The following is an 11,480-nucleotide window of genomic DNA, read 5'->3' as shown; positions in this document are numbered from 1 at the left end:
AAATGTAGATATCACAGTCCTGCAAGAATTCGCAAGATGAAGTATAAAACATGTTGTGTGTTCACCATGGCGATTTATTCTCTGGGCAATGGGCCTCTGGGAAGTGCCTGCTGATCGAAGTGGGGATGGAGCACAGGACACTACGTGTCTGCTCTGACAGCTCCTTGGAACAGGAGCAGGTCATAGAATCATAGGATTGTGAAGGTTGGAAAAGTCCACAGAGATCTCCAAGCCCAACCCCAGCCCACCCAACCATCCTCATCCCCACGTCCCCTGGTATCACATCCCCATGGCACTGGAACACGGATCCTGAAAGTGATTGCTTTCCATACAACAGCACACAGAAAAGCCAAGAGGAACAGGGATGCAGAAGCAATGCTTTCAGCATCCCTGAGCTCGCTCCAAGTGCCAGCAGCAAGCAGATACCTCTTGCATTGCTCTCGGAGCACTCATAGAAGGAGTCCTAGGTTGCAAGGTTCCCTTTGCAGGCAAAGCAAGTCAGAGCAGCTGGGGAATGGTGCTTGGGGCACACATCTGTGGGTGCTGCAGTTGGAGCTACTAAGATGCTTAAGCAAAATTCAGCAGAGAATATCTGCAGAGCTGCTAGTAGTGGATGCACTCGGTCACGGGGCCTAGTTCCTCTTCTACCCAAGTTCTGCATTCGGTTTTGTAATAGGTCCTGTCATAACCTATGGAAAACGTTCAGAATGAGTTGGTGAGAGCTCACGTGGCACCTACAAACCACTTTTTGTCATTTTTAGATAAAATCAGGTGCAGCTTTTGAATGGTTTGAATTGAAATTCTCTTAACGGGTGTCGTTCTCTTTGCATGACCTGGTGATGCTGACAAAACAGCATTTTGAAACTGAGAATGTGCTCTATAAAATAGGGTTGTAGTGTTCTTTGTGTCCGTGCCAACACCCATGGAAACAAACAGGAGGCATTACTTTTGGAGCATGTAGACTCTGACACACCTGCGGCACTGCCTTTCATGGGGAAGCCTGGAATCTTTTTAATGAGCAGGCACGGCCTCAATTAACCTTCCCTATCAACGCCGCTCCCTAATTACCATATATTACCATAAGCCACGCCCCCAACACAACACCACGCCCACTCCGTCTCGTAGACCACGCCCCCTTATATATAATTCCCCGCCCTCTACGCTTTCCCCTCGGCGGCCCCACGTGCGCATGCGCGAGCCCGCCATGTTGGCGCGGTGACGCGCGCTGCCGGGAGGCGTGGCCAGGCGAGGGGCGCGGGGCCGCGCTCGGTACTTAGGGAGCGCTCCGGAGCGGGGCCCTTGGCTGGGGATTGCAGGTGAGTGAGGGGTTGGGGGGTGTTATGTGTTTAAGACCTATTTGGGTGCTGATCATCGATGGGTCCGGGGGTTGTGGGGCTGCGCCTCGGACGGGGCAGGGGGGCTGCGTGTGGCTGGGTGCCCCCGGTTCCCTTCTTCCAGGCGTCGTGCTTCCTCCCTTCGACCCTTAAAGCCCATCGCTGTTGGTTGTGCTGCGGTCTGTAAGTGGGGCAGTTGTTTGTGAGGTGCGTTCGAAGTAGGGCTGTAGCTGTTGTGGGTACCTCGCTCAGCTCTTCTCACTCTTGGCTAAAATTCAGGCCGAGCTCTGCTGTTATTAAACCTCATTAAGGACTTTTGGTCTCTGTGTTAGAAGTGCGGTGTTAACTTCTGCGTTCCGTGTATAATTCTGCACATGGCGAGGGTCTCGTTAGCCTGAATGCTCCCAGCGTTAATGAGGCTGATGCTGACTTGGACCTGCCAAGAAGTCTGCGCCAGGAATGCCTCCTAGCTCCTGTAAATGCAGCCCAGGGACTGAGGTATTGTGGCACCGAGCAGCTTTCCTTCTTCTCTTGCCAACGAGCTGCACGCAGAGACAACGCTGGTGGGAACTTCCAGGGCTGCGCTGGTTGCACGGTGCAGCCTGTTCTGCATTGCCACTTAGTATTGAAATACTCTGCTGTGCTGGTAGTAAAAGTTTGGGCAGCAACTTGGGCTAAATGAGAGGCTCGGTGAGCTGCTTCTGATCTCTTTGATTTGCTGTGTTTCAAAATCGTGCTTCTAAACATTTCCCTTTGCTTCTGATGTTCAAAGCTGCCGGCGCAGATCAGCGTGCTGCTGGGCTTCAAAGGAGCAGCTCTGTTACTGGGGAGCGTTGGCTTGACACCACGTGTCACTCATGAATTGGAGTGGCTTTTCACCAGTCAGTGTTTGGTTTTATTCTGTTAAAGGTTCACTGATTGTGAATCGTGTGAGGTTCTGGTTCTGCTGTACCCATTAGGAAGGGCTCTGGTGCTGGCATGTGGACTGGATATAGGGAACCATCCCTGTGGGCATAGAGTACAGCTTTGCTTCCCCCTCCCTGGATTCTAGTAACCTTAAGGATGATTTCTGTTTTGCATCAAGCTAAGTGCATTGAGAGAGACAACCAAACCTGAAGCATACTGTCTCGTGTTCAGTGCATCTCTGTATAGTGTATTCATAGCTGTTCCTTTGATAGTGGAGATCAAGCTGCCTTGATCTAAGGCATCTTATAATAACCTCTGCGATTAGAATTGGCAGTTCCAGCACCATTATACCAAGGACTCTTAGCATGGTCCAGCTATTAGAATCACAGAATCACAGAATGACCCGGGTTGGAAGGGACCTCAAGGATCATGTAGTTCCAACCCCCGTGCCTGGCAGGGCCACCAAACATACACCTTTACTAGATCAGGTTGCCCAGAGCCCTGTCCAACCTGGTCTTGAACACCTCCAAGGACGGGGCATCCACAACCTCCCTGGGCAGCCTGTTCCAGGGCCTAACCACTCTCCTAGTGAAGAACTTCCCCCTAACATCCAAACTAAATCTTCCCTCTTTTAACTTTATTAGAAAGGGGTAGTTAATCAGTGCTGCAAATGCTGCTTGCTGCTGGAGGCTCTGAATGAATTTGCCACGTGTTCTGCCAGAAGTGCTTCCACTAGAGTTACTGTACCACCTACACAGACACTACAAGCAAAAAGTGTCAGAAATGCTCTTTTTCATTGTTGTGCTGGAGTTGCTGTGGTTCTTAGTATGTGACTTTTCTTCTTTACTCTCTCACATCAGTGCTGGCAAAACTTAGATGTACTGCAGCACGGAGTGATTGAACAAATGGAGCCGTTTGTTGTAGGAGCCAGCTGCTTCTGAGAGAGGCTTCAGTGTGTGCCTGGTGCTCAGTATCGATAGCACAGGACTTTTCTAATGACTTCTAATAGCTTAGGAAAGCTGACTTTGATGCCCTCAGGCTAAGTTCACATAGGTAGATGCCTTCATCACAACTTTGGCACAGTGTATACGGTTGTCAGTGTGAGTGGGAGGTAGGTAAGAGCTGAAATAGATGGGGCAACGTGTTCTGCTTTCCTTTCAGGGTTATACGCTTTGTGCTTTAAATTCCCACAGCTCTATTTCCATTAGTTCTATACAGCAGCTTGTGAGCTGGGACAGAGCTTGGCACATCCCCTTGACTTACGTATTTCAGAAGACTCATTAAAAGAAAATCCAAGAGATCTCCCATGGTCAGTATCTTCAAATTTGATATCTCTATGCCTATTTAGAGAAGCACTTTTAGAATAGCATGTATTATTATTGTTATTTTGGAGAGTGCAGCAGTGATGGATTTGTGTTGTTAATCAACGGTTTTGCTTTCAACTCCCTGCAGGGAATGTCTTTTTTGTTTCCCTTTGTGGAAAACAGTGCTTCGTTGTAAATACTAATGATGCTGGTCATATGATTTCTTGGGGCTTTTGTTTTTAAGATGTTGGTAATTGATGCAGCTGCTTGGTGGTGTATTCCATAGTTGTGAAATACATGAGATTGACTTGGCAGTGCCAATGTGCTTCCTATTTTATAGCTATTCTGCTGGGTTTTAGTAGGAGCTGTTTACAGTGTAAGGGTATTTATGTATAGGTGAAAGTAGGCATGGAAATAGATGTAAGCAGGTGTTCTGCTGTCAAAGTCCTCAGCTTTTGCCCTGTCTTGTAGTTGCTTAAATTTTGCAAACCCTTGAGTTGTTTTTTCACTTCCATGCTTAAGACTATCAACCCTACCAGGTTCTCTACACCTACTTTGTATGGATCTGCATTGCTCTTTGAGGGGCCCCGCTGCCTGGGTTTGATGCACACCGGATGCTCTTGGCAGGGCACACATGCACTGTGTTTTCCTGCACTGTGGATGGGCCAGAAGCAGAACTGGCTCCCAGTCATCAAAGTAGTGAGGCTATTTACCCATAGGGTTGGACTCCTTTGTTTGGCTCCTTCTTCCCACTGGTGTGTGTGCCTGTTTGTCATGTCTGTCTCAAGTCTCTTTATTTGGATGAAGGTAGGAGTTCAGAAACCACTTTAGGGTAGAGACCTCCTCCATGTCCAAGACACCTTGCTTATAGAACAGCTGTATTGCACATATCTCATTGTTGAACTTTGGGATGAGGTGATTTAAATACCTACTCCAGCTCTGAGGCTTTAGAGGTGTTTTAAGTTACTGCGTTGCTCAGCATCTCAATCTGCTGATCTCTTTGAATGTACGTTTTCTGTCTTTGCAGTGAAGGAATTTTGTTCCTTTGTTCCTGGTGAGAAAAACAAACAGAAGGCCAATTTTATCGGTCTGTACCATTGGGAAACTGCAGACCTTGCTTTAGCAAGATGACAGATGAAAACTGTGGTTATGCTGTAAACAAGCTTGACTTCACCTCCATCTGGTCAAGAGCAAGCTGTTGTTACAAGGAGGGTTGGTTTCACATCACAAGAACAAAAAGCAGAATTTGTAAGGTGTATATATGATTAAATCTTAAAGAGAACCCCGAGATCCAAGGAAAGCAAGGATAAGCAAGTGGATTTCAATCTAATTCCTTTATCCTGATTGCTTTCTAAGGTCTCATGTGAGTGGTCTGTTCTCTCTTCAAGCTGAGTGTATTCCACGTGCTCTTCATTTAGCATCATGGGAACTTTGGTTCTTTAGAGAAAGTGACCTTATCTGATAATGCTGATCTGAGATAGCCAACACTATGGCAAGGGGAAGATCTGAGCTAGCCAGCAGGCTTCTGCTCTACTGGCACAGTATTCAACACTCTGAAGGGAAAGCTTTTGTCTTGGAACACAAGTGCTGGGCTGTGTGCTGCTCACAGATATTGGCTGTCTCCTGGAGGAAGCCATGGGGAGGTGGGTTCCTCTTTGCCTTGTTTACTTGAGCATCTCAGTGCCCAGCTTTCAAGTAGCTGCTGTTACAAAATGGGCACATTTCTGGGCAAGCTTATGGCTGCCCACTGACTTTGAATAGAGCAGAGGAAGTAAGTAGCACATCTGTTATTTAAAGAAAGCCATGAGTGGCACTGGAGTCCTACACACTTTTGCACATGGTCTGTGTATTTTTATAGCCGGTGATCTACTGAGGGGGCCAGAGTTGTAGAAGTCATTAATAGTTCATTCCTCCCACGTTCCCTCTGCTGTCAACTTTCTGTTTATTGCTTGTGGATAACTTCTGTAGTAGCAAGTGGAAGTTACAAAACACCATCACATGTTAATAATGCTATTTCATGCTTATATTGGAAGGTTTTTGTTCAGAAAACGGTGTAACCAGCTTTGCTTTCCTCAGTATTGAATTTGTAATTTACCAGTGATATAAAAATCTGAAATGACAATTGAGCTGGGCTGTTGTGCCCAACGTTCTAAGCTTATTTGTACCCAGTATTAAGTAGAGTCCATTTCCATCTGGGCCCATGTTTTGCATAAACTGAATGCTTGGAGAACTTCTACCTTCAAATGGGAAACTTTGGGTTAAACAGTTGAGCTATAAGAGGACTGAAGGCTAAATGTAGACAAGTCAACAATATTTGGTTTGCTGGACTGCCCAAGCTGCCTTGCCTTTGCTCCCTCAGTGGCAATGCAAATCACAGCAGTATCTGGTGGGTACTCACATTGTTGTGGGGGAGTAATGGTAAGTGTGTAGGTGTTCACTGACTCTTCTATGTTACGTGTGGGCTGTGTAAACCATTAGCATCTCTAATGATAGAAGGGCCACTTTGGGGTGTTTGGTAAATCCAAGTGGGTCTTGCCACCATATCTTGCCTAGAGATTGTCCTTTATATCCAAACCAGGAGTTTCATTGTTTAAAGAAGAGCTGTAATGAGATAAAGGTGGTATCTGCTGCCTTAGAATTGAAGTGTTGTCAACTCAGCCAGTTATTGTAGTGATGTTGGTGAGTAATTCTGTCCCGAATGATTGCAGTTAGGCTAATGTTGGCCAGGAGTGGTTTAATAACATAAAGTAAGGCTGAATTCATGGAGAAGTTTGTAGCAAGGCTCTAACTGGACCTTGGTACGACTCCCCAGCTGCTCTTTTGCAAATGACAGCAACCCAAAGGTGTTCAGGCTTCCCACTGTAATGCCTTGCTTGTTATTAATTAACAGCTCTTGCTGACCTGTGTCTTTGATAGCAGACTTTCTAGAAGCCTTACACTATTTTTGGTTGATGTTGAATTCCAGGCTTTAACACTCTTTCCTAAGATAATATTTTAACTACTAATGAAAGGCTGTGCTTTGTGGCTTTTGAGGAGTACCTCTAACTTAGAATGTTACTCTGCTCCCCCCCCCATAAAATCAATGGTACTGTTTAAGAGCCAAATGGACCAACACCTTGAAATCTCTGCTTTGCATCCACAGAACAAAGGCAGTTTCTGTTCTTAAATCTTACTGTGCTTATTGTAGTCTTTCACCTGTTATTTTTGTAAGCCTTGTGGGTGGGGTGGACACAGGGGAATAACGAAGCAGTCAGCATTACAGGCAATATCTTACTAAGCATGTAGTCTAACTTTAGCATAGGATGGTATCATTTTTGTACTTGCAGCCCTAAGGCAACCTGATGGCTGTCTGTCCTCAAGGACAGAGGCTTGTGTGCAGTGTTAATACGCAGTGCACGTGGCTGTCCCTGCAGGGAGTTGGGTGAGTTCCTTGGGAAGAGCTGAGCTGATAGAAGCAAGTCTTGCCTTCCTTTTAAAGTGAAATCCTTGGATAGTGATGAATGTGTCGAGAACTGTAGTTTCTTTTGGGGTGCCATTAGGGATATCGTGTCTTGGTTTGCTCTCAGATGTCATTCCCATGTTTGGAAGAGGTAAATGTATTGTTAAGGGGGCTGTTAACCTTACCTCTAGCAGCTGAGATGATTGTGTGAGTTCTTCTGTGGCATGATGGCCAAAATAAGCTGGGGGTGGTTTGAATAGCACAAATAATCAGCCTTTGTATCAGTTGATCCTAAGTAAATAGGTTAGAAAGTACTTAAGGGCAGCTCAGCTGGTGGCCTTCTGGCAGAGCAGTGACAAGCAGCTGAGGGTGATGAGCTCCTCCAGGGCACAGCTGTGTTCAGGAGGAGATCCAAATCCAGGGCAGAGGTTCATGACACTGCTGGACAGGCAGAAACATGGATAGCAAGTGAGATGTAGGCATGGCTTATTGGGGCGCAGGGTGATAACCAAGGTGCTATTATTGAGCTGCCAGGCTGGGGATGCTGCTGGGTGTGTTGCTGAGTTCTGTGCTGCTCTTTGCTGTCTTTCCCGCACGCCCCCAAAAGAATCAACACTATGGTTCTAATCAGCTCTCTTTAGTAGTTTAGATTGTCTATTCATTAGTAAAATTAATAGTAGGAGGGTGTTAGCCCAGAAAATGACTACGAGAGAAGAGTTTGCATGGCAGCACTTCATGTTCCTGAGTCAAGAATGAATAATGGTGGAGAAAGGAACGGGGAGGAGGAAAAAAGGAGTGGGCCGGAGGAAAAAATGCTATCTTTGTATTGACTTCATTGTCTCAGTGCCATCCCAGATGTGTCTAACAAGTCTGATGTTGTTCTAGTTTTTTTTTCATCGCTGAGAGCCTTTCATAAAGACCTCCACTGTAATGCTTGTGTGTGTCATTGGGGCAGCCTGACACTGCTTTGCATAGATGGAGATTTATATGGAATACTCAGGCAGGGTGGTGGTGGGAAGCCTGGGTTGCATGCCCAGTTCCTAGAGGGCTTCTTGCCAGCAGAAACCTTCTTGCATATGAATATTTGTTCAGTTCTGGAACACAAGTCTTTCTGACTGCTGTACATAAAGGGGTATCTATAAAAGTAACTTGATGCGTTTAAAGAAGGAATATCAATGGGGAAGGGCACTTGGTGAAATAAGACTGCGATAATGCATCTGATCTTCAGGTAACACCTCTGTTTTGGTTATGTTTGGTTAAACTGCTGTCTAACGAAGCATTCACTATCACTTTTTGTTAGTTTTATTCTTCAGGCAGATGTATAACTTCATCTCATATTGGGAAGGGCTTGTAATTGGAGAAAATATCCCTAACCTTTCACTGAACTGTAGAAGTGCTAGTAATGTATTGGTGCTTGCTGAATATGAGCATGCAGGTTGCCATGTGTAATGCTTTAATTTTGTTTTCTGAGAGGAAACACTGTGGAAGCAGAAGCAGGCAGCCCTTTTGCCAACGTTTCCACAGTTTGCATTGGAAAGAATTAAAGAAAAGACTGCCATTGCAAATGACAGTGCTACTGAGTGCTCCTTGCATGTAGAGGTGGCTGGCTGCTTTCCCTTGGCAGTTGCTGCACTGGCTTTGCGGTGTTACAAGGAAAAGCAATGTCTCCTCTCCTCTTCTGCTCTCCAGTTGTTCCTTCCGCACAGAAAGATGACTTTCAAACGGCTGTGAAACCTTTCACTGTAACTTTATCCTGTTTCAGCTCAGTTGTAACTTGTAGTGTTTTTGTAAGCCCAGCCAGATAGCTTCCTGCTGCGACAGCAACTGTGAGCTGAATTCATAACAGCGTGCTTGGTTTAGTGGTGTGATGCAAGGCATTACTTCTGCTTGGGCTTCCGTACCTCCTGGGGCTTCTTTGCATTCAGCAGTTTATATAAAATGGTGGCTCTGCTTCTGATCTGGAGATTGACAAGCTTAAGTGAAAATTGGCTCTGATGTTTGTCTTCAACAATACTATTGGAATTGATTTTTATTAGGAGCTGTTGTCTTGCAGAATTGCATGTGAGAGTTTCTATGTACATGGAAGAAGAGCAGGGCACGACAGTAGCAAGTTAGATCAACTTTCCCTGCAGGCAAGAACAGGGGCTGTCCAATTTTCCACTCACAGTGGAGACAGCTCAAAACGCTGCAGAAACCAATAGTTAGCTCTGTTGGAGATGCTGTACCCTGCAGTTCTTTAAAGTAACATCTACAGTGAATAATAGTGTGTGACAATTCTTTTTTCTCTTCCTGAACCTTATTCTAGATGTCAAAATTAACCTGGACTACTTGGGAATGGCGAAACATAGCCCTGGGATCCTGCCATGAACAGTAAGAAAGTTGAGATGCTTTGTCTATGCAACTAATTTGATTTGTATGGCTAAACCCTGGCATAAGCGTTCCTGTTCAATTAATATAACCAGGCAATGTATTGTGTAGCTTAGGGGAAGGTGTGCTTCCAGCTTCTTGTGCAGTGAAAGTGCACTACAGTGAATCAGGGATGGGCTTGGAAGGGGAGGGTCCCAGAGCTTGGAGGGCTGCTATGGGTGCTGCTTCATGAGGTGGGAGGTGGTGGCTGTAATGCTTTACTGTCACGCAATATCATAAAGACAAACAAGTTTGAAATGTGATTAGACTTATTAACAGAGGGGAAAGGTGAATTGCGGAGTGGTGAAAACTGCATTCTGGATGCAGTTGGGGTGAGAGAGACCCTAAAATACCAGTTCATGAATGGTGTCAGTAGTGCTGTGTTAGTTGTTACCTACACTGCTTGGGAGCTGCCTGCTACTGAGTATCTTAGTTCAGCAGGTTTTTGGTCTGGCCTTTCATATCTAACTAATGCAAGGTGCTTTCCTTGCGTGAAGCGTATAGTAGGAGTTGGTTACCAGGCTTCTGTATCTGAGAAAGCAAATGCCTTTAAAGATCATCTTGAGTGCTGGTCAAAATAGTCAGATATTTTTGTGACGTTGGCAGTCTGAAACTTTGCATTTTGAAGGAAGTGTAAGTAAATATTTGTGTGTACATGCTCCATATTCTTTATGTAGTTGTCCTCCTCTGTTGCAAAAGGCATCCGTAAATTGATGCATAGAAAATTTATTCTGCTGGATTTTTCCCAGTGCAAAACAGATGATTTATGAGGGACTGTGTGGGTGAGAAGCATGCCTGTGAAGTGTAAATTTCAGCTGAGTTGGTGCTGTTGACACTATCAGCCAGCCTTCACAGGGACAGAAATTAGAAGGCTTTGATATCGTTGAATGTCATGAATTGGTTGTAATCAATTGGAAATGAGCAGCCCCTTGTGTCTTAACTCTTCACAGCAGTTTAAATGCCAAACATGCTAATGTTCAAATGAGAAATATTTCACTTTTTCTTGTGGAGCTCTGCAAACCACATCACTTCTCATTCTTTCCTGAGAGCAGCCCTTGTGTAAGGCTTTCAAAAGCTGGTTAATATATTAGAAATGCTAGCCAGTTTTAATATCGTGAAAAGACCAGAAATGTCCTGCAGTAAAATTCTGCAATTGCTAAATTGTAATTTTGGATCAAATTATGTAGATTAGATCATCTGTCAGAACAATTGCTAAATGGAAAGCTGTTTGGCTCTTTGTATGTGCAAAGCTGCATCTGCAGCACAAGGAAGTATTGTTAGAGCTGACTGCCTTCAGTCCTTGCAGAAGCTTGTCCTGTGTAGCTGTAAAGGGGCAAATAATGGTCTATGTAGTGGGATTGAGAGGAGTTTTAAGGATGGAAGTGATTCTGATACCTTGGGATGGTTACATGGGCTGCAAGAGCTGGATTGGTGTTGTGCTGGTCTGCAAGGTCCTTGTATTTGGGAGGCAATGAATGTTCTGTTTCTAGAACAAGTAGCATTAGAAATCCACATCCCCCCTACAGTGTTAGAAGGTATCTGTATGGTACTTAATAAGTAACATTTTAATCTCAATTCTCATGTCATTGGTTTATGATAAGCCATTGAATGTGCTGTGGGTATCCCTGTGCCCTGGTGTTGCCTGAGTTATGTCACTTCAATGGATCTCTTCTTGAGGCATGCTCAAAATACTGTTAAAGGCATCTATTTCCCTTGGCTTCTGAGTTGATCTGCAACTTGATGTTCTGTCCTGGAATGGCTTGGGTTGGAAGGGACCTCAAAGGCCATCTCATTCCAGTGCCATCTAGTCCTTACTTTCTGCTTCACCCATTAACAGCACTCCAGAATTAATAAGCTTCCAGGCAGTGATTGAAATCGTGCTGACTAATGTCATCCCAAAGCATTCTTCCCAGGCCTTTATTTGCATATGTAGATAACTTCACGGATGTGGATTAGATGAAGCCTGCAGGTAAAGGATGTGGCTGAATAAAGCAAGAGCAGGTGGGAAGGTTCAGTTGGGTGAGAAGTGATTCCAAGGTGCCTTTTCGCAAGGGGACTTGAGTGGCAGCTCAAGGATTTAATTTCTCAGTG

The 11,480-nt window shown here is 45.1% G+C and overlaps 1 protein-coding gene across 5 annotated transcripts in view; it reads left to right on the top strand.

The window, feature by feature from the left end:
- Positions 1-1,222: 1,222 nt before the first annotated feature.
- Positions 1,223-11,480, top strand: part of KLHL13 (kelch like family member 13) — a 64,564-nt gene continuing 54,306 nt past the window's right edge. For 2 of the 5 annotated variants that reach the window (XM_085544525.1, XM_032444218.2), the window contains exons 1-2: positions 1,223-1,316; positions 9,289-9,353. In XM_085544525.1, the coding sequence (XP_085400651.1) occupies positions 9,289-9,353 (65 nt within the window). In that variant the 5' untranslated portion in view covers positions 1,223-1,316. Of the gene's footprint in view, positions 1,317-3,401; positions 3,550-7,993; positions 8,212-9,288; positions 9,354-11,480 lie in introns of those variants that run through there. The other 3 variants (XM_085544527.1, XM_085544526.1, XM_015860179.3) reach the window with 3 other exon arrangements.

Source organism: Coturnix japonica, chromosome 4 (assembly GCF_054131305.1).
Source record: "Coturnix japonica strain WE chromosome 4, WE-NBRP24, whole genome shotgun sequence".
NCBI lineage: Eukaryota > Metazoa > Chordata > Aves > Galliformes > Phasianidae > Coturnix > Coturnix japonica.
Note: the sequence above shows the minus strand (reverse complement) of the source record. Positions and strands in the feature narration are given on the sequence as shown.